The following is a 22,352-nucleotide window of genomic DNA, read 5'->3' on the forward strand; positions in this document are numbered from 1 at the left end:
CACTACTATTGACTGGCTCAAAGACTTGGGCTCGGAAGAGTGACCATGTGGCGTGTCCCGCACCTCCACGACGCTGCCAGGACGACGCAAGCGCCCGCTTGCCGGCCGCGGCCCGGCCGGTCTCGACTTCCGCGTGGCTCCCGGCCGTCGTGTCGCGGGACGAAAGGCGGTTGCGCCCACGCACGCCGCGTGGTCGTCGTACCTGCCTCGCGCACGCCGCAAAAGCAACGACGCCCGAAGCAAAGAAAACAAAGAAGCAAGAGGAATGTTCCGGGTGGCGCCCGGTACCTAACGCGGTTTTACCGCCACCGGAGTCGGAGACCTTCGCTTCCAAGGATTATTCAATGCTCAGTTGATCAGTGATCACCCATACACGACGGCCTTCCAAGTCCAGATGGAGCTTCTTCAACAACCCCTTCACCCGTCACGATTCGCCAGCCTAATACGCCATGGCGTCGCGAGCCGCTACTCCGCACCGCACGCCAGCGCGTCCGTCCACCAGTCCGTCGTCGGTCGGTGGCCTGCCGCGATCAGATGCAGATCGGCATCGGCCGAGCTCTCTCGGCCCGGCACGCTCCTACCTCCGTGCCGAAACGGGCGGATGCGCGGTGAAACATCTGGCGTGGAGCTGGCGGTGGCGGCGGCCGGGCCAACGGTCAAGTTTTTGCAGGAAGGAGAGGGAGGTCGTCGTGGCCATTGTTGGAAATAAATATTTCAGTTAAGATATATTGTGATCTTCACTATTAAGGAAACGTTTAAACCATCTAAACGTGATTAAGGAAACCTAATGATAAAACCCTAATGGGCTGTGATCAGCAGGCCCATTAGGCCCGTTTCCAGATGCTGGCCCCCAGCCCCACAGTGCCTATAAATATAAGGTCGTGGTTAGCACCTTAATCACCCCATTCATCTCAATCTAAAACCCTAGCCACCGTTAGTCTGATCGCTAAGGGCACTGGAGGGGTTTGGAAGGTCAAGCACTCTCGTTTGGCGCCCGGAGGACGCCGATTCGCCGCTGCGTCTTCTACACCGACAAGAACGCCTACTTCCTCTACGGATCAGGCGTAAATGGCTGCTGCTACTGCTAACGCTGGTATAATGTTTACCAATTTATTCCGCATTAGATTGATTTGTCATCAACTAGGTTATGTTCAGATCTTGGGTTATTAGCCTCTAATGTTTAAGCCTGGCTAATTCTAACAATCTGAGGAAGAGCGAAGGGAAAACAGTGAGGCAGTAGGGTTTTCCGACCAGCCTCGTCCCTTTATATATGATGCTAGATCAGTTATCAGCCATCCGATTGTAACGAACGGCTGAGATTGTTGCGCATTAGGGTTTCGCGGGATGGGCCAAATGGGCCGAGAGCGCATATTGGGCCGCGAGCGAAGGGGATATTTTGGGCTGTTTTCATGAGTTTTAGCCCATTTAATATTAAAGCCTTATTCTTTTACTGTTTCTTATGATTTAAGCTTAATTTTAATTGCTGTTATGTTTAAAGGCTTTAATTATTTCTGTTGCACTTATTATTACCAGCATTATGTTTATTTAATTTTTTCCATGAGTTATGTAAATGCTTTTAATTATGTTTTAATTGCATTTATTCACTGAAAATTATGTTCATCCACCATAAGCAATTAAGATGCACTCTATTTAAATGGAACCATCAGGAAGTTTATTTAGAGCACTTGTAATTAATTCTGACCATCGTTGATTTAATTACGAGTTTTAATGATAAATTTCGTTTGTTTTCCCCATCGGTGATGCAAATTGAAATTTATGTATGATTTTAATCAGACCATCGTAGGGTTAATTTCATACTTCTTATGCGCATCTTAATTGTGAGTTTAATTAAGTTATTGTTCTCATGATTTTCAGTGAACACTGTGACGGGCTACCTGAAGTCCATTGAGCCCCTGAATGGCACCAACTATCCAAGCTGGTATAAAGATGTTCAGGTGGCCATTGCTGTGTGTGAGTATGATCTCGCCTTACGTCAAGACAAGCCAGCAGAGCCCACTGATCCCAATGGTGATCGTACTGCCATTGAGAAGTGGGAGAGATCAGACAGGATGGCCAACGTGATCATTAAGAACACGATCACTCCGGCCATCTGTGGTGCTATTCCTGATAAGGACAAAGATGGTAATGATCTGAGCGCCAAGGCATACCTTGCCAAGGTGGAGGAGAACTTTAAGAGTTCTTCCAAGACTTATGCTAGCACCCTGATCATGAAGATGCTGACTTCACAGTATGATGGGCAAAGTGGAATCAGGGAGCACATTATGAGCATGTGTGACATGGCAAATAAGCTGAAGACACTGGATATGGCTATCTCTGATGGTTTTCTGGTGCACTTCATCATGACTTCTCTGCCAGCACAGTACAGTCCCTTCAAAATAAGCTACAACACTCAGAAGGCGACTTGGAGCATGGCTGAGCTCATTAGCTACTGTGTTGAGGAAGAAGAAAGGCAGAAAGCTGAGAGGATGAAGGATGCTGTCAACATGGTCAGCGAGCGCTTTGGGCGTGTTAGCATGAGCAACACTCCTAAGCATCAGGCTGAATCTGGCAGCAGCAGGCAGCATAAGAGAAAGTTTAAGGGCCATAAGAGCAAGGCCGTGTCTCATAAGAAGACCTCTAATGAGAGGCTGTGCAAGTTCTGCAAGTCACCTAAACATGAGCAGAAGGATTGCCATGGATTTAAGGAGTGGCTTAAGAACAAAGGTACAATTACTGATTATGTATCTTTTATTGATGAATCATTCTTAGTGAATTTTTCTCCTAATACTTGGTGGATTGACTCAGGTGCCACTGTGCACATTTCCAATTCACTGCAGGTATTCAGTTCGATCCGAACTATAAGAGAGGGGGAGCGAAGTCTAAGAGTGGCTGATGGCAATGAAGTGAAGGTTGAAGGCATTGGGAGCTTCAATTTGGAGTTACCAGGCGGCTTCAACCTTAGTTTGCATGATGTTCTTTATGTTCCCAGTTTGAAGAGAAACCTTATTTCTGTTTCGCGTTTAGATAAGTCGGGACATATTTGTGAGTTTGGCAACTCTGTGTGCAACATTAAATTTCATAATTTAAGTGTGGGCCTTGGTCATTTGCAAGGCGATCTTTATTTGCTCTCTCTTGATAAAGTTTATTCTGCAATGAATGTGGATGATGTATCGCATAAGCGTAAGCGTGATGATGAGACTTCTTCGAAATTGTGGCATTGTCGTTTGGGCCACATTTCGAGGGGGAGAATTGAGCGTCTCATAAGAGAAGAGATACTCCATTCATTAGATCTCTCAGACTTAGATCAACAATGTGTTGATTGTATTAAGGGGAAATTCGCTAAGACAATTAAGAAAGGAGCTACTCGGAGTTCGGGCCTATTAGAAATAATTCATACTGATATTTGTGGCCCGTTCCCAGTAAAGTCTGTTGATGGTTTTGACTCGTTCATTACCTTCACAGATGACTTCTCTCGTTATGGTTATATTTACCCCATTCGTGATCGATCCGAGTCATTAGATAAATTCAAAATATTCAAGGCTGAAGTGGAAAATCAGCATAATGTCACTATTAAATTAGTGAGATCGGATCGAGGTGGTGAATATTATGGGAGACATGCTCCATTCGGCCAAGTACCTGGACCATTCGCTAAGTATCTTGAAGATAATGGTATAAAGGCCCAGTACAGTATGCCGGGCGAACCACAGCAAAACGGAGTTGCTGAGCGTCGTAATCGTACACTAATGGACATGGTACGCAGCATGCTTAGTTATTCTACTTTGTCTGTGGAGCTGTGGATGGAAGCATTAAAAACAGCTGCACACATACTTAATTGTGTTCCTTCCAAATCCGTGCCAAAAACACCTTATGAGTTGTGGTTTGGGAAGAAACCATTGCTTAATTATTTGCGTGTGTGGGGCTGTCTAGCCGAATCTAAGTTATTTAATCCACAGCAAAAGAAATTAGATGATAAGACGGTGAGCTGCTATTTCATCGGATACCCTGATAAGTCTAAGGGATACCGATTCTACTGTCCTGATCGTTTCACTAAGTTCGTTGAGACCAGGCAGGCTGTATTCCTAGAGGATGCAGGAATCAGTGGGAGCTTTCCGAGGAGGGAAATAAATCTTGAAGAAATACGGGCTGAGCTTCCCATCCCGGTGATTCAAGAAACAGTAACACCTCAGTTAGTGCCGCTGTTCGTTCCTTCCGTTCAGAGTACACCATCTGTTCAGATTACGCCTCCTGTTCAGAGTACTAGCGCTGCTCCGCCTGTTGAAGTAGCTCCTGAGCCTGCGAGCGAACAACAAGTTGAGCAAATGGCGCCTAATGCTGAAGTTGAGAACCCTGTCGAGGTGCCTCAGACTGCACCTCAACCAGCACCTCAGCCTGTTGAACCATTAAGAAGATCACAGCGGGCTAGGAAAGAGATAGTTTTCCCTGATTATGAGACATACTTAAGTGAAGACATGTATGATATTGGGAAAGCTGATGATCCTAACTCGTTTAGAGAGGCAGTATCATGTGAGAACTCTGCCAAATGGGTTGAGGCCATGGAAGAAGAGCTTAAGTCCATGAGTTCCAATGATGTTTGGGATCTGGTAGATATTCCTAATGGAGTCAAACCAGTAGGCTGTAAATGGGTCTACAAGACTAAACGTGATTCTAAAGGGAATGTCGAACGATTCAAAGCAAGGCTTGTAGCCAAAGGTTTTACGCAAAAGGAAGGGATTGATTATAATGAAACCTTCTCCCCTGTGTCTAAGAAAGATTCATTCAGAATCGTTATGGCGCTAGTGGCTCATTATGACTTAGAGCTACATCAGATGGATGTCAAAATTGTGTTCCTTAATGGTGACTTGGATGAGACCATCTTCATGGCACAACCGGAAGGTTTTGTTGTGAAGGGCAAGGAACATTTGGGATGCAGACTTAAGAAATCCATGTATGGGCTTAAGCAAGCGTCAAGACAGTGGAACCTTAAATTCGATCAAGTCATTAAGAAATTCGGATTTAAGGAGAATGATGTGGATAATTATATCTACACTAAGATAAAGGGTGGTAAATTTATAATTTTAGTGCTTTATGTGGATGATATCCTATTAGCGAGCAGCGATAAGCGTATGCTGCATGAGACAAAGGGATTTCTTTCATCCAATTTTGATATGAAAGATCTTGGTGAAGCCTCTTATGTTCTGGGCATTGAAATACACCGAGATAGGACCAAAGGAGTACAAGGATTGTCTCAAAAGGCATATATTGAGAAAATGCTTAAGAGATTTAATATGGATAAGAGTAAGGCCACAAAGGCCACACCTGTTCCATTAGCGAAGGGCGATAAGTTTAGTGAAGCCCAATGTCCTAAGAACCAATTGGAATCAGATGAGATGAAGGACATACCTTATGTTTCAGCTGTCGGAAGCCTGATGTATGCACAAGTCTGTACGCGTCCTGACTTGGCATTTGCTACCGGAATGTTTGGAAGATATCAGAAAAATCCCGGAAAGGTCCACTGGGTTGGTGTCAAAAAGGCATTACGTTACTGCCAAGGCACTAAAGACTTCATGCTCACATACAGAAGATCAGATAACCTTGAAGTTGTGGGTTATACTGATGCTGACTTTGCTGGATGTGTGGATAGTAGAAAATCTACATCAGGATATATCTACACGTTAGCTGGTGGAGCTATATCATGGAAAAGCTCTAAGCAAAGTTTAGTTGCAGCGTCGACGATGCAAGCTGAATTTGTGGCATGCTATGAAGCAACTGGACAGGCTGTTTGGCTTAAGAATTTTATTCCGGGCCTCAAGGTAATTGACAGCATTACGGAACCTATAACGTTATACTGCGATAATCAGTCTGCAGTATTCTTTTCGAGTAACAACAAGTCAAGTGGTGCTTCCAAACACATTGACCTTAAGTATCGTGTTGTGAAAGAAAGATGCCAGGATCGAACCATTAAGATTGAGCACATAAGAACTAATTCTATGTTAGCGGATCCGCTCACTAAAGGCTTACCACCGAACGTGTTTAAGCAGCACGTTACTAATATGGGTTTGGTGGATAGTCTTTAGGTCCTGGTTTAGGGCCATTATGACTCCCAACTAACGAATAAGCGTTCTACCGAGGTGTTTCAGTGAGACTGTGGGTAATGGGGTCCCAGTAGTGCATCAAGCTACTGACGACGCATTGGTCCGGTACTTTCTGTTACTACTAAGGGTGAACATTAGTATGATACGAACATTAGCCTTAACCGTTCGATCAAGTGGGAGAATGTTGGAAATAAATATTTCAGTTAAGATATATTGTGATCTTCACTATTAAGGAAACGTTTAAACCATCTAAACGTGATTAAGGAAACCTAATGATAAAACCCTAATGGGCTGTGATCAGCAGGCCCATTAGGCCCGTTTCCAGATGCTGGCCCCCAGCCCCACAGTGCCTATAAATATAAGGTCGTGGTTAGCACCTTAATCACCCCATTCATCTCAATCTAAAACCCTAGCCACCGTTAGTCTGATCGCTAAGGGCACTGGAGGGGTTTGGAAGGTCAAGCACTCTCGTTTGGCGCCCGGAGGACGCCGATTCGCCGCTGCGTCTTCTACACCGACAAGAACGTCTACTTCCTCTACGGATCAGGCGTAAATGGCTGCTGCTACTGCTAACGCTGGTATAATGTTTACCAATTTATTCCGCATTAGATTGATTTGTCATGATGTTCGGATCTTGAATTATTAGCCTCTAATGTTTAAGCCTGGCTAATTCTAACAGCCATCAGTGGTGTGCCGTGGTGGGTGGCACGGCCGCGATACGGCCGGAGTATTTTACGCTGACAGCTAATGTGTGTGGGGGCCGCTCGCAACTGTCACGCCAGCTGTGACCACCAGCCTGGTCTCGCTCGCCCCATGCGCGCATGACCGTTTGCCGGCGATCCTCTGGATCCGGTCCCTCCGTGGTCCGTGCGACCTCTCCTGGGGCTCATCATGCCTAGCCAAGAGCCATCACAAATTCCTGCAGCATTTTCCGAATCCACAAACATTTTGCTTTCTTTTTTTGAAACAATAAACCACGAACACATTGCTTCGCCGCCGAATCTGAGCTTTGGTTTTTATACGACGAACGAAACCGTTTTGAAGCAACTTCGTTCTTAAGCCAGGGAGTATCAGTACTCGGCGCTAGGAAGTACTCCACGGAACCTAAAGTTTCCTTGGCGCGGGCGGCTCGTGACGTCGTGGAGTGGAGACGCTCCGCGAAGGGCGGGCGGCGACGGACGCGCTCAAACGCGCGCGCGCGCCGCGTGGTCAGCAGAGAGGATCCCAACGGCCCCCCGCGCGCCGCGCCCGCGCAACGGCAAGGTTAGCGATGCGATGCGATGCGATGCCACATGCCAGGCTGCCCGCCTGACCGGCCGCGCCCGCCACCAAACGCGGAACCCAACAAATGTCCAGCGAGCCGTGCGTCCCCTCCTCGCCCGGTCGCCCTCGCCCCACAAGGCCACAACCGCCTCACGCAACCTACCTGGCCGCTCCGCCCCTGGACCCTGCCCTGGCCTCCTCTATAAAACCCTCGCCCCCAGGCACCGTCCTTCCCCCATCTCATCGATCGAGCCAGCCAGCCATCCATCCATCCATCCAGCCGCCTCTCCTCGCCTGCTGCGCGCGTCTCTCTGCTCTCCTAGGGAGATCTCGCGCAGCCCGGAAACCCGTCGACCCAGCTCGTCCTCGTCGCAGATGGCCGGCCTCAGGATGAAGTTCGTCGCCGCCGCCGCCGTGGCCGCCGCGCTCGTGGCGTCCGCCGCCGCCGCCATCGAGGCCCCCGCCCCGGCGCCCGCCTCCGACGCCGCCGCCGCGGTGCCCCTCGCGGCGGCGTCCCTCGCCGCCGCCGCCTTCGGCTACCTCTTCTGCTAGAACCATCGGCCGTTCCCCGTGGGTCCTGCTGATATGATGATTCGTTTTGGCGTGAGTCGAGTCCGTGTCCGTGGCGTGTCGGGAGGATGTCGGTGGGCGTGTGTATGTACGAGTTCGGCGGCGGTGGGGGCGTGCGTCGACGCGCCGTTCTCTGTGGCGTCGATCATGTACTCACTCCGTTTCTGGTTATTGATGAGATCATTTATTTGATTCTTTCCATCTTATTATTACATACTACATGGGAATTGCGTATTCAGTCTGATGTGTGTTGCTCTGCAAACTTTCGAATTTGGATGTGCAGACTGCGAAATAACTCGAACGAATTTGTCCCGGTAGTTCTTTACCCGTTACAAAGCAAAACGATGCGTGTCTAGAAAAGGAAAAATTGAAATATGCAATTGAAAATGGACACTCACCGTTATCTGAATTCTGAAACAGAACGACCGGCGTAACGATATTTATTCATGATGATGAACCAATTCAGAATTGAAAGGCTTTACTTTTCTTTCCTCCCTCGAGAAGAATGCTGTGGCGCGGGGTTCCGAAGGTTGAAATGATTGAAGCATGTTGGCGTTGCCACTTGACAGCCGCGAGCCATGTGCTGCTGGTTAAGCACTGGTCCACAGATGAGTTGTCTTGGTGGCGGCAGCCATATCGGCCTGCTGTATCCCGGCTGGCATGCTCCAGCTCCAAGCTGGAAATGGTGCGCCGTCGCCATCGCCGCAGCCTCCTGCAGTATCATCCGAGCTCGTCGATCCAACCGTGGTTGGCAGCTTGTGTCACGCTCTTTTTTTTTACTAGTGTGGTATGTTTTTTATGGAATTTTTGACCGTGCTCGTAAATGTGGGACGCTGGTCGATCGATGGCTTCTCGTTCCCTACCCGCAAAGAGAGAGAGAAAAAAAGGATGGCTTCTCGTTCCCAACGGCCCACTGACCGAGAGAACATTTCTGTGTTTCTCCGGCCTGCTCGGAAACGTTTCGGGCCAGTTTGTTGGGCAGCTGTCATCCTAAGTTTGCCGGTGGGCTTTGGGCTTACTTACATTTGCGCTCCCAGTTTAATCCACCGGCCGGAATAATGGGGGAATGTCACGGGTATTGTTAGAGGAACCTCTCTCTTTTTAAGTGTTTCGTTGATTGATTATTATCGGGCAACTTCTGGAGGAAGCTCCAATTATAAAAGATGTGAAGAACTTTTCGTTTTCCCGCGGCATTTCGATTCGACATCTGCAGCGTAGCAAGCTAGACTCAACAAGGCGACGTACTGCAGGTACATACTGATACCACTGGCAAGTAGCAAATGGCAATGGCGACGGACAAGGCAAGCACAGCCGCATCACATGAACTCGCTCATCATGGCGAGCACCTGCGCCATCGCGGGCCTCTCCTCCGGCGCCTCGGCGGTGCACAGCATGCCGATCCTCACCATCCCCATCGTCTCCTCCCCCTCGCCGCCTTCCTCGCCGTCCGCGGCCTTGCGGTCCGCCACCACCTCCAGGAGCACCATCCCGAAGCTGTACACGTCCGACTCCTGCGTCGCCCTCGCGCCGGCGCCGGCCCCCGGCGCCAGCTCCGGCGCCGCGTACCCGTGCCACCCGCCTCTCGACGCGGGCGCCGGCGACGCCGTGGCCGCCGCCCGGCCCAGGAACAGGTCCGGCGGGAACCGGGCGGCCTGCGGGAGGATGGAGTGCTGGATGTTGGTGGCGTAGCGCATGAGCCCGCACTCGGACACGCACGCGCCGCCGTGCTCGTCCAGGAGGATGTTGGACGGCTTCACGTTCGCGTGCACCAGCGCCGGGCGCGCCGGGAACGTGTGGATGTAGTTCAGGCCCTGCGCCACGCCGAACAGGATGCTCTTCCTCGCCGCCCAGTCCAGGCTTCTCGCGCCACCACCTGCAACAAGAACAAATTAAATAGGCCGTCAAGAACACGACTGCAGATTGGCAATGCATTTGGATCTTTTTTTTTCCTCATTTCGGCACGACGCAACCCACCATGGGCTTGCAGAAGGGAGTGGAGGCTCCCGTTGGGGAGGAAGTCGTAGACGAGCAGGCGCTCGCCGTTGGAGTTGCAGTACCCCCTGAGGCTGACGACGTGCCGGTGCCGGAGCCGGCCGACGAGCCGCATGTGGCGGTCGAACGCCTTTCTCCGGCCGGCGGGGAACTGCAGCGCGCTCAGGCGCTTGACGACCACCACGATGCCGTCCTCGAGCACCGCCTTGTACGTGCTCCCGGACACGCCCTTGCCGAGCACCTCGGCGGACGCCTTGAGGAGGCTCTCCAGCCGCAGCTCCTCGCCGCCCTCGAAGCAGACCAGCCCGCTGCTCTTCTGACACTTGCCGTCACCTCCGTTCCGCTTGTCCTCCTCCTCCTCGAGGCACGGCGCCGCGTCGGAAGCATCCTTCGCGGACCGGAGCTTCCTCCTCATGTACACGAACATGGCAACAGAGACGGCTAGCGAGACCGTGATGAGCACCGCGTTGCCAATGCCGGTGGCCATTAGCGCAATCAAGCTACGCTTACTGAAACCTCCATTGCTGGAAGAGACACCACCGCTAGGAGACTGAGCAGCAATACTAGTGGTAGCATTCGAGGAGGAACTAACTGATCCCAATGCATTATAAGCAAGAGCACATCTTGGCAGAGGCGTGCCGCAGAGCGCAAGATTGTCAGCGAAAGCCGAGCTCGGGAACCTGGACAGGTCGTCGGAGATCTCACCGGCTAGCCTGTTCCCCGACACGTTGAAGCTCCTGAGCATCGGAGCGCGCAGCGCCTCCAGGCCTCCCCGGAAGCCGTTGTGCTCCGCTCTGAGCGTGACCAGAGCACCCAGCGAGACGTTGAGGCTCCCGGTGAGGTGGTTGCGGGAGACGAGCAGGTGCCGCAGCCACGGGCTCGCCGTGGCGTTGTCCAGCGGGGGGAGGGCGCCAGACAGGGAGTTGTTCCTGACTGCGAGCGCCCTGATCTGGCCGAGCCGCAGGAGCGGCGCCACGGCGCCGGCCAGCGACGCGCCGTCGAGGAAGACCCCCACCACCCTGCCCCGGTAGCACCTGATCCCGAACCACGCGCCGGAGCACGGGTTGGGGCCGGCCCAGGTCGCCAGGGCCGTGGCGTTCGGATTGTAGGCCTTGAAAGCGAGCAGCGCGGGCAGGTCCTGGTGGCCGCCATTGGCGAGCTCTCCGTGCACTGAGCGTATGGATAGGTGGATGAAGACGGCGAGGAGCAGGAACAACGAGCAATGGCGGAGGCGAGACATCTTGGCAGCTGCAAAAAGAAGATTTTCGCCTGCGTTTGACCGAGAAATCTACGGGTTTTATAGCGCGGGGGTGACGATTCCGCGCGGGGGAGTAGACAATTTTGAACGGCGCACGAGTACAAAGCGTAGGACGAGGACGAGCAGAGGGGTCCAAGGAGGAAGAAAGCTGGGTAGCGGTGCCGTGTCCTGTCTCGTACTCCCTCCCATGCGTGTCAATGGTCATGGGGACTGGGGAGGGTGGAGGTGAAAGCGGCCACGGGCGACAGGAGCCAGGAGGAGAGGTCCAAGCAGACGAGGCGAGGAGGGAGCTGACGAGGCCCTTTTCCCTGCCTTGGGCAGAAGGAACTTGGACGCACTTGGTGGGCTGCACGTAGCCGTGATGGTCGCCGGGGAGATACTGGTGCTCACTCCGCTTTACGGAAACGGCCGAAAGGAAGCGAGAGGGCTCGCGGTTCCATGGCGCGTGGAGGAGTATCGACTATCGAGTTCACGGGAGTACCGAGGGGGACGTTGGCGTCTTGCTGGCAGTGGCACCAGTGGCAGGGGTGCAGACAAGATTCCAGCTTCACTTTGCATTGCAGCAAGTTCCACAGTGAACCGGAGTACCGAACTTGGTTCAGGTGTCGGGGCATTTTTTGTTGGATTATTTTGTGCTGTGGGCTGGTGTGCATCCAAGCCAGGTAGGCCTTGCAGCCCAGTAAACCTAGCCCAACAATCTCTTTGTAGTGGCGTCGGCCTCGGTTCGCGCCTCTCCAAATCGCCGCCGGTGGAGACGCGGAGTCGCCGCCGGCGCCGCTCCATACCCAAACCCTTGGCGCTTCGGAACCGGGCTCCCTGAATTCTGCCGCGGTTGCCGAAGAGTCTGTGCAGTTACTATGAATTACTACTATCCACTTTGAGTCCCCTATATAAGCAAGCCACACCCACACGGGTTGCGCGCCACGCCATTGCTCCCCATCTGAGCTCGCAGGCTCGCAGCTCACAAGATCGATCAACGAGGGCACGCGTCGCGCACGGGGGATCGACCAGCCCGCAGGCCGGCATGTCGCGGTGGATGATGGTGCAGCTGGAGGAGTTGGCCAGGCTGCAGGTGAAGGCCGAGCTCGTCACGCTCAAGGTGGTGGACCAGGAAGGCCGCGTTGTCGAGCACAGGATGAGGGCGACGGACCGTCTCCAGGCTGTGATGGACAGGTACTACGCCGAGGCGCCTGAGGTCGGCTACGGCACCGGCACCTTCCTGGTAGATGGCTGCATCCGCCTGCGCGGCGGCAAGACGCCGGCGGACCTCAAGCTGGAGGACGACGCCCAGATCGACTTCTTCCCGTACGCCGACGGTGGCAGCCGGCGGGAGTCCTACGATGCCTGATCGACGCACGTTCCATATGCTACTACTGGTATCCGTAATGTCTTTTGTGCAGTCGATGATACTATATGAACTCACAACTCAGAATTCGATTAATGGAAGCGATTGAGCAAAAAAAAAAAAGAAAGGCATCTTACCTTTTCGTTTGATCAATTGGCTCTTTAATCGCGCCACTACAGCGGTTTAGACTGAAGAGACGCTTTTAAGCAACGGAAATTTTTGAAACAATTTTCTCGTATTGGAACAATAATTCTTAACTAAAATTCATTCTCTAAATGTGTGTTTGTGACCACAAAATACGAGTTTGGATTAGATTTAGAAGGCGTGGCAACTGGCACGCTCGCCGCCTTTGTGTAAATGGGCTGGGGCAGAGCTGGGTCGTCGGACCCCGACGAAATTTGCTAAAATTAATGGAAAATTACTGTAGCCTACCCAACGTTTAATGCATCCGATTCTAATGGTTTTCTCGTCTGGCTTTGCCCCTCGAGCGAGGGAACGAGAGCAATGGACGAACAAGACATTATGTTTTGTGGTCTGCTGAATTCGTGGGCTGCTGATTTAGTTAAACTGGATCCTTGGACTGCACTTAGGCTTCCGACAAAATGGAAAGCAAGGCTCCCTAAAAAAAATGTGTGATACGGAGTATATCTGTACATGCCGAGTTTGCAGCCATCCTGAGGATCTGTTGTTAGGATAGAGCCCACAGATTGCTCTGATGTGAACCAACCCAACCACTGTTGCTAATATAAATAGGAAGAAGCCCTAGCGGCCTGGCCGGACTCTGGAGATCTTTGACGGCAACCTTTCCTTTTGACTGCAAGATCGCGCTTCTGAGTGCAAGGCACCGGCGGATCGGTCAGCCCAGCTGCATGTCACCGCCGCCGCCGCCGCAGGGGGTCGTCAAGCCGGAGCCGGATCCGTTGATCACTCTCAAGGTTGCGGACCAGGAGGGTCGCAGGGCCTTCCACACCATGAGGATGTCAGACAGGCTGGACGTGACCTACGGCACCGGGACCTTCATGTTCGACGGATCCATCCGGCTGCTGGGCTTCAAGACGGCGGCGGAGCTCGATCTGGAAGATGGCGACGAGATCGATTTCTTCGCGGCCATGGTGGGGGGCGGATGGGACGACGGTGCCTGATCGATTGATCTGCTGATCGATGGCTCCGCGGCGCCTGTACGTCGCAGAAGTCCTTATGTACGTAATCATCGTAATGTCATTTTATTGTCATTCGCTAGTCAGTATTGCTCTAATTATTACGACGGTTACGTGCACCGTGGCGGCGTACCATCCATTAGTATTCATCGTTCTACTGTATACAGTACAGGTTAGGTGGATCTAATGTGTTCTCCTAAAATTTTATAGTAGCATATCTCCTCTACATTATTCACCCCCTATCTCTTTTTTTACAGTGCATGCTCTTTTGTTTACGTTTTGAACATTATTTTTTTACAGTGTGTACATTTGATCTTGATGCACATATGAGGTGCATATGGTTCCTTTCCGAAACCCAACGAAGCATGTTTGGTTGCTGAAGGATAAAACATGGGAGCAATGAATGGAGAAACCAAGGCTGCCTACCACAAACCAATATCGCCGCGTGCCTACTCGATGGACGCAACCAAATCAGTGAATCAACAAGGAAAATATACCGTTTCGAAGCAAAACTAAGCCGGTGCTAAATCCTGTAACTGAACTGAATACTGAAGCACATGGGTAGAGGGAAAAGAGAGGATTGCCTTGTAGACGGGGCCGAGGATCGAGGTTGCAGTCGGAGAAGCCATCCGTGGCTGCCTTGAGCACGGGCAGGTCGATGAAGAGGCTCCACTCGTCGCCCTCCTCCACCTGCCCTGACGCGCCCGCGCTGCCCATCTCGGCCTCGCGCGCGCGCCCACGCAGCAACCGCATGCCCACGTCCACGACCGCGGCACGGCCTCCATGACCGACCGGCCCGCAGCAGATAGCCAAGCCGGGATGACCAGTTGACCACCGTACCCTCACCTGCCGCTGCCAAGATCTAAAACCTAGCGATGACTAATTTAATTTGTTTTACTTCTGTTCAAGTGATCTTTTACGGCGCACAATATACCACTTGATAGTATACAGTATAGAAAATATCCAATCCTTCATTAGAAGGGGTATGATTGTTATTATTAGCTTAATATAAATTGACCTTAAACCAATGGGCGGGAGCCGATCCACCATCATGCTGGCGAGAGACGCCATGGATGCCTCCCAGTGGGGAGCGTCGGCCGTCCCGTCCTCCTTCTAGGGGCCACGCATTGGGTGCGCCACTTGCCGCCTCACCAGTGGCGATTCTGACTATCTGTACTGCTTAGATATACTACGTCATACTATTACTACTGATCAATGCTTCAGTAGTATAGATAAATCTCAACCGTTCGATGTTTACATATGAATCCTTTTTAGACAGCAGTATATGATCGTATTGTGTGCGCAAAAGTCCTCCTGTTTGATGGATGTACTTGGACTGGGATTTCTCAGGGTGAGCTGTTTGTAACAGGACGTGGTTGGGTGGTTACCCGGTTTTCCGCAGTATATGTTGATATATAGGTGTTTGTCTTGTACTAGTGAAAGAGCACCAACTACCTATCAATGACTGTCACGTGATGATTCACACTTAGCTTCGTACTACATATTGTGACAGACAGAGAGCGCTCAGCTCCACCATTTACGCAATTATTTCTGATATTTAGAGGACACATGCAAGCAACTGGTTTCATCGTTGATACATACGTGGCCGGAATCTTTAACTAACCGAGCTGATCGAAGCATTGTTTTTCTTACATGTGCGGTGTGACTTTGCCTGATGCAACTGAATTTGGTTGAACCAAGAGCATATTTGAGGCAGGACCAGGTTAGTGGGTGGCGTACTGGCGTCTCATTCTGAGTGGCTGTGAGCGTCTGACCAACCACTCAATGTTTGTTTCTACCCGTTCCTATTCCTAGATGGAAGATGGCAGGAGTTTTCATGTAAATGGGTTTATCTATTTTAGCCTTGGTTCAAAATTGACAGAAAATTATGGAATGTGATGGTTGAGAAGGACTGCAGGACAAGCACTGCCTAGCCTTTCTTAGGAGCATCCAATGGCTTCAGAGTTCGTCATTTCTGAATGGAAATTGATGCAGAGTTCACATTTAGTATACATGTCGCCTTCTCCTGATTTAGCAGCCCGATGAAATTAAATTCTTACACTTCCATGTATCTATAATACCAAAGCTGGATAGCTCCAAAATTTGATTTGTTTTACATCCCAGAATTCCCACTAGTGCTTGCTTCAGCACATGCTAGTGGTTGCCCACCAGCGCATTGCACTTTTCATAGGGTGAGCAGGCAAAAGCGGCAAGTCTTGTGAAGCACTCTTTTTCTGCAATTTTAGTTATATAGGATAAATTCATCCAAATAATTGACAAAACTGTGTGTCTCCCTTTCTTTTACTCGAAACTTTATATCTTTCGAGTAGATCTCTAGCCCAGTAATCACACAAAAATTTCTCTACTATTTTCCCAAAGGCGAAGGGGTTCATGTTGATTTGAGTAAATCCAGGACAACCCTCAGATGAAGTCACATAACGTTCAGGTAATGCCTATTAGCCATAAGCCCATAAGGCCACAACTATATACCTTTGTGGATCCATTTTGACAGCCACTTTGCCTACCAGTCCATCAGTGATTCCGATATTCAGGAGACAGATGCAAGCAACTGGTTTCAGAATTCAATAGATAGGAAGAACCGAAGAAGCCTAACTGACCACCGTTTTTTCATATGTGTCATCTGATTTTTTTTCCCTAGTGTAACTGGGTCTGATTGAACCTCGAGGATATCAGAGGCCAGACAAGCCTTGTGCTGCTCTCTCATTCTGAATACATGGTGCTGTGAATTTGCAAGGTGTCAACTGAATGCTTATTTCTATCCATTCCTAATCTGATATTTCAGATTTCATATTCACTATATACATGTCATCTATCTTGGCGAAATCGGAATCCTTACGCTTCCCTTAAACTATGTGTAGTTGCTATCGACTGTACCAAAGTAGATAGCTCCAGACCCTGATTTGTCCTGCGGCCCAGAATGCCTACTAATGCTTGCTTCAGAGTGCAGGGGCGCACAGTGTTCACATATTTTCGGTCTGCAATGCACGCCTGTAGAGTGCACGATCATTCGTTGCTTTGCATCTCCAGAAAAAATGCCATTTGCAAACCGCAAGTCCTGCAAGTTTATGCGGTATAAGATGAGCATAGGCTGGGAGTTTTCCTTTTTTTTCTACACAAACAATATATGATGAATTTAGCCTGATAGTTGCCAAAAAAAAGGCCCATTTTTTTACAGCTTCTCACCTGGGTAAAATCCATTATCCATCTTGGCCGTGTTTGGTTGCCAGTGAAAAAAAATTTGCGAAAACTTTTTGCCCCTTTGACCACTAATTAGAGGTATTAAATGTAGTCTAATTATAAAACCACCTCCATAACTATGGTACTGTAGCAGTTGCTGTAGCTAATGAAGTCTTTGAATATACGATTGGAGGATGATTAAAGGAAGGTTACTATAGCATTACTGTTATAAATCATGAATTAATTAGACTCATTAGATTCAGCTCGCAAAGTTACACCTATATGTGAAAAAGTTTCATAAATAAACTTCGTTTAGTACTCTATGCATACAATCGTCTTTTTGTGAAAAAAATTAGGGGGGCAACTAAACACGAGCAATCCCTTGCTCAAGTGTAAAATAGACCTCTAGAGCCTAGAGCCCTAGAGGCACTTGGGCACCAGTGTCTGATAGTCCTAGAATTAGCTCATACGGAGTATTGGTTGCATTGCGTCCATTTTTCCGCTATCATGTATCAACCATCAAGCAAAGTTTTGCATCGCAGTACTACAAAGAACAAATAGCATTGTTATCACTGACAATACGCCCGCACATATCATCCACATGTTTTGTGGCTATCCTTGTAATTTGGTAGTGAGCAAAATTTCTTCTCCTAGTGTACATCCACCATGTGCTGTGTACCAGCAGGTTTCCCGCTGGGTGGCAGATGAACTGGGCTCGATCAGCCTCTATATATAAAGCCCTCCGCGGCCGGGCACGCACTCCTTCACCACCGAGCTCACACATCCACCAGCAATGGCGTCCATCACCACCAATCTCTTGATGCACCATTTAGCCCTATTCCTCCTCCTCGCGCAGCTCACCGGCTCAGCCCTCGTCCCGAAGACCAACAACCAGCCCGCGCTCAAGCCTCAGGCGTCGAGCACCTACATCGTCCATGCCAACCACCTCGTCAAGCCTCCCCACTTCGCCTCCCTCGAGCACTGGTACCTTTCCATGGTGGCCGCCCACTCACCTCGTTCCGTGGCCGACGACTTCAGCCGCATCCTGTACACCTACGACACCGTCATGCACGGCTTCGCCGTCCAGCTCACCGGCGACGAGGCTCGACGCATGTCGGGTGCTGAGGGCGTGGCCGGCGTGTACGAGGACAGGTTGCTCCATCACATGACGACGAGGACGCCGGGCTTCCTCGGCCTCGACCCCGGATTCGGAGCCTGGCGGGACACTGACTCCGGCGACGGCGTCATCATCGGCTTCGTCGATTCCGGTATATGGCCGGAGAGCCCGAGCTTCAGCGACAGAGGGCTGGGTCCCGTCCGGTCGAGCTGGAGGGGCAAGTGCGTCGACGCCGGGGACTTCAACGCCAGCATGTGCAACAACAAGCTGGTCGGCGCCAAGACCTTCGGCATGCGCAACAGTTCCGCCTCGCCGAGGGACAAGTTGGGCCACGGCACGCACGTGGCGTCGACAGCCGCCGGCTCCGAGGTCCCCGACACGGGCTTCCTCATGTTTGCGCGGGGCACGGCGAGGGGCGTCGCTCCCAAGGCGAGGATCTCGATGTACAAGCTGTCGGTGATGGCAATGGCGGAGATTGTCGCGGGAATCGACGCCGCGGTGAAGGACGGCGTGGACATCATCTCCCTCTCCCTCGGTGACGATAACCCGCACCCATTCTACGACGACGCACTCGCCGTTGCGGCGTTTGGCGCCGAGCGCAGAGGCGTGAGCGTCGTCCTTGCTGGCGGCAACGCTGGACCTAAAGCGTCCACGGTGACCAACGTGGCGCCGTGGATGACCACCGTCGGCGCCGCCACCGCGGACCGGCTGTTCCCTGCAGACCTCATTCTTGGCGACGGAGCTGTGCTCAGCGGCCAGTCCCTTTACACCTCGAAAGCCAACCGCACCATCATGATGCCTATGCTGCTCAGCTCGTGCTATGGGGAATATCTGACGCCAGAAGACAATTTGGAGGGCAAGATTCTGGTGTGCATGGATGATGGAGGACCCAGAGGAAATAAAGTCCGGGTCCGGGACGATGCTGTTGGTTTCCAGCCCGCTGGGATAGTTCTTGTCGAGAGTTCCTGGTCCCAAGATGGAATTATGGACCTTGGGGCCGTGGATTTCTCAGGACCGATCCTAGTTCTGAGCTTCAGCGCCGGCGAGAGGCTGAGAAAATACGTAAGCGCATTCCAAAATCCAATTTCTTCCTTCAGCTTTGCTTGCCAAACTGTCGTAGGCGAGAATACCGACGAACAACAGCAGTGTTGTGCTGTGCCGCGGCACTTGGGTGGGTTAGAGATGAGTTGAGCTCGGCGCGTGTCGATGTCCCAATCCAACCGGCCGATGTGGAGTTTAGTTGAGTTTCTTTAGCATTGTGTGGCGCGTACTGATGCCCCAATCCAGCCGGCCGGTGTTGCTCTGTAGTTTTTTTTTCTTTTGTTGTTTGCTCAGTCTGGGCTTGATCTACTTTTTAATATAATTGGCAGCTCTTCTGCCTGGTTCGTTTCAAAAAAAAAAACAACAGCTACCGATTGGAGTCGGGCACGTCCATGGCCTGCCCGCACGTCGCCGGCGTCACGGCGCTGATCAAGAAGAAGCATCCTAACTGGACGCCGGCCATGATAAGGTCGGCGCTGATCACAACCGCGGGAGCGCTCGACAACACCGGCCGAAGCATCCTTGACGATGTGGTCCTCCATATCCAAGGAAGCGGCGCCGGCGCCACGCCGACGACGCCTTTCGCCGCGGGGGCTGGGCACGTCCGCCCGCAGCTGGCCATGGACCCTGGCCTGGTGTACGACGCCGGCGCCAGGGACTACGTCGACTTCCTGTGCGCCCTGAACTACACCACGGAGCAGCTGCGCCGGTTCGCGCCCGACCTGGGCACGTGCACGACGACGGCGCTCCCCGGCGGCCTCAACTACCCGTCGTTCGTCGCCGTGACAGAACCGCCAAATTAAAACTCAAATTAAGCTAAATGGCCATCATTTGAACACATCAGGCACATTTGGCTTAACGGTTTAACTTGACAGTCCTTTCGAAAAAGACATTCCGATCGAAACAAACACCAGTAGTCCCACGCGAAGGTGAGCGCAGGCAGTACAAATATGACGAGTACATATAAATACGATTACAATACTGAGTGGAGTACACTAAGTTCTACAGACCTGGTTTAATTACATATGTAATATACAAGAGCAACTTTATTTTAAAACAAATCCAATATAGAAACCTGACGTCTATAATACACGAAGTGCCGTATCGAATCACACACTCAGCCCACGGGTGTGTGATTTGGAAACTAGCAATGACTAAGCATCTGGTCCGTCCACCTCCCAACCATCCGCGCCCAGCTGTATAAATTTAGCACAACACGGGCAGAAGTCTACATCTTGGGGTCCTGAAATAATAATGGTGGCAACAAACCCTGAGTATTCTAATACTCAGCAAGGCTTACCCGACCAGGGGTATACATAGCCCCTATATCTAGACATGTACGGCTTTCTGGCTCATAGTTGTTTTGCAGAAAAAGCATCTATAATTAAATCCTTACTTTCAATGTTTTAGCCTCATATTCTATGTAGAAAGACTCTCATCTAATGTTGGCCTAACTAAAACAATCATGTTGGAGCATTACAATAACAATTCGAAATAGTTCCATCATGTATCACTAATATTTCTAATACATTTCTACGTGGCGACAAAGAGATCAAGGCCCTCATAACCGCGAGACACGGCGAATCGATCCGATTTAACCTTGCAAGGTGGACCTAACCAACACGGCCCGTATTTGCCCCGTCGGACAATACAAACCAACCATTCCCCTCCCCGCCTCAAACTACAGGACCGCCCCACCAGCGTATAGTCAGCCGAGCTCAACGAGAGACCACCAAAAGTAAATACATGCATCCCGATTCTCCGCGACTACTCGACTCGCCCTAAGGGGTGGGAAGGAGTCCTGTACTTTCGAAGTAAGGCAGTACTCGGCTTACCGGTTTCGACTACCTCCTACTCCCGGCATGCAGTTAGTACAATTCAATCCCCGATCAGCACTGCCACAACGACCGGTCCTTGATCGACACAGGCGGGGCTAAGACAACCAGGAACCCTGTCCTGCTGCCATACCTAAACATCATCACTCCCCGCCCGGTCTCACAATTCCATATCACTTTCAATAACTCAGATACTGTAACATAACTATACATATAACTTATATCTCGCGAGTAACTGGAAATTACTCGTCTTCTAAACATCCTATATCTCGCGAGTGACAAGCAGTCACTCGACTTCTATCGATACTTATTAAGCATAGCGTTGCTATCGCCCTATACATACTAGTACAACTCAAGGAACTACGGATCATGCAACTAGGTTTCAAATCAACTCCTAAAACGTAATGCATAAGTAATAGCAACATATATGGATGTCATAATTTTTAAATACTAGGACATGCACCGGGGCTTGCCTGTGGGCTGCTGCTCAAAGCTAGTGTCCACTGGGCCTTGGGCCGGGTCGTCACGAAATGCCTGCGGGGCTGGCTCCGTCTGTTCCTGCGGCTCCGCGATCACCTCGTACACGACTTCCTCGGTCGCGGATTCTATATGTATGCATATGAAACAATGAGTAACTGTCATGCATATGATACAACGAGTAAATGCCAACATGACTTTGCCATTAGATGATAAGCATTAAACAAATTAACAATTTACTCAAAAGGATGCAAGTATGGTGATAATTAACTTTAACCCTAAGTGCTAGAAACAATTAAAGGCCAAATTATCAATTAGAGCATGATTTACTATAAAACAAAAAATGACTAGCAAAGACATTATTATTTGCCTCTTATAATTTGTATAAAAATCTACATGTAAAATAAATATTATTATACCTATACACATCATTAAGTTTCGTTACATATTATATTCATATACTAAACTAGGTCCTATGAGTATGAAAATTTTATGGTGGATCACTCATGTTTAAATTAAGTTACTGCAAAAATTTCATAATTTTTAGATTAACAAATCTATAGAAACTAATTAAGCAAGACTAAACACAATCTAAATTCTTGCAGGGGTAAAAAGGTCATTTTGCCACTGTGGATATTTTTCCTCTATAGATCTTACTCTAACAAATCCAACAAAATTTATTTCATATTTTTCGCATTTTTCCTTGAATTTATACGGAATTTACAATTCACAGCCAAATTGAACACAAAATAAATAAAATCCCCCCCTTTTACCCCACTGACCAGCGGGCCCCACTGGTCAGTGGGAGGGGTTTCTTCCCCACCCGGCAGCGCACGCGCCGTGGCGTGCGGCGGCGCGCAGGCGTCAGGCCGAGCGGCCCGCGGCGGCGGCTGGCCGGCGGCGGCCCGCGCGGCGGCGCGGCTACAGCAGCGCCGTGGGGCCCGCGTGCGCGACCCAGAGCGGCGGGGTGGCCAGCGGCTGCGGTGCCCTAACGGCGGCGCGAAACA

The 22,352-nt window shown here is 50.6% G+C and overlaps 5 protein-coding genes across 5 annotated transcripts; 4 read left to right on the forward strand and 1 right to left on the reverse strand.

Moving 5' to 3' along the window:
* Nucleotides 1-1,044: 1,044 nt before the first annotated feature.
* LOC120692503 lies at nucleotides 1,045-3,109 on the forward strand. The gene is made up of 3 exons (XM_039975828.1): nucleotides 1,045-1,093; nucleotides 1,876-2,724; nucleotides 2,838-3,109. The coding sequence occupies exons 1-3, from the start codon at nucleotides 1,069-1,071 to the stop codon at nucleotides 2,891-2,893; spliced, it is 930 nt and encodes a 309-aa protein (XP_039831762.1). The 5' UTR covers nucleotides 1,045-1,068; the 3' UTR covers nucleotides 2,894-3,109.
* A 5,970-nt stretch (nucleotides 3,110-9,079) lies between these two features.
* LOC120692509 (probable leucine-rich repeat receptor-like protein kinase At1g68400) lies at nucleotides 9,080-11,481 on the reverse strand. Its single transcript, XM_039975836.1, has 2 exons — nucleotides 9,900-11,481; nucleotides 9,080-9,798 (listed from the first exon to the last, which is right to left on the reverse strand). The coding sequence occupies exons 1-2, from the start codon at nucleotides 11,155-11,157 to the stop codon at nucleotides 9,242-9,244; spliced, it is 1,815 nt and encodes a 604-aa protein (XP_039831770.1). The 5' UTR covers nucleotides 11,158-11,481; the 3' UTR covers nucleotides 9,080-9,241.
* Nucleotides 11,465-12,839, forward strand: LOC120692513. Its single transcript, XM_039975848.1, has one exon. The coding sequence runs from the start codon at nucleotides 12,200-12,202 to the stop codon at nucleotides 12,521-12,523; it is 324 nt and encodes a 107-aa protein (XP_039831782.1). The 5' UTR covers nucleotides 11,465-12,199; the 3' UTR covers nucleotides 12,524-12,839.
* Nucleotides 12,840-13,331: 492 nt separating this feature from the next.
* LOC120696205 (small ubiquitin-related modifier 2-like) lies at nucleotides 13,332-13,731 on the forward strand. The gene has a single exon (XM_039979340.1). The coding sequence runs from the start codon at nucleotides 13,390-13,392 to the stop codon at nucleotides 13,660-13,662; it is 273 nt and encodes a 90-aa protein (XP_039835274.1). The 5' UTR covers nucleotides 13,332-13,389; the 3' UTR covers nucleotides 13,663-13,731.
* A 3,937-nt stretch (nucleotides 13,732-17,668) lies between these two features.
* Nucleotides 17,669-19,836, forward strand: LOC120695561 (subtilisin-like protease SBT1.6). The gene is made up of 2 exons (XM_039978780.1): nucleotides 17,669-19,054; nucleotides 19,363-19,836. The coding sequence occupies exons 1-2, from the start codon at nucleotides 17,669-17,671 to the stop codon at nucleotides 19,834-19,836; spliced, it is 1,860 nt and encodes a 619-aa protein (XP_039834714.1).
* The last annotated feature ends 2,516 nt before the right edge of the window (nucleotides 19,837-22,352 follow it).

This window comes from Panicum virgatum, chromosome 2K (genome assembly GCF_016808335.1).
Source record: "Panicum virgatum strain AP13 chromosome 2K, P.virgatum_v5, whole genome shotgun sequence".
Taxonomy (NCBI): domain Eukaryota; kingdom Viridiplantae; phylum Streptophyta; class Magnoliopsida; order Poales; family Poaceae; genus Panicum; species Panicum virgatum.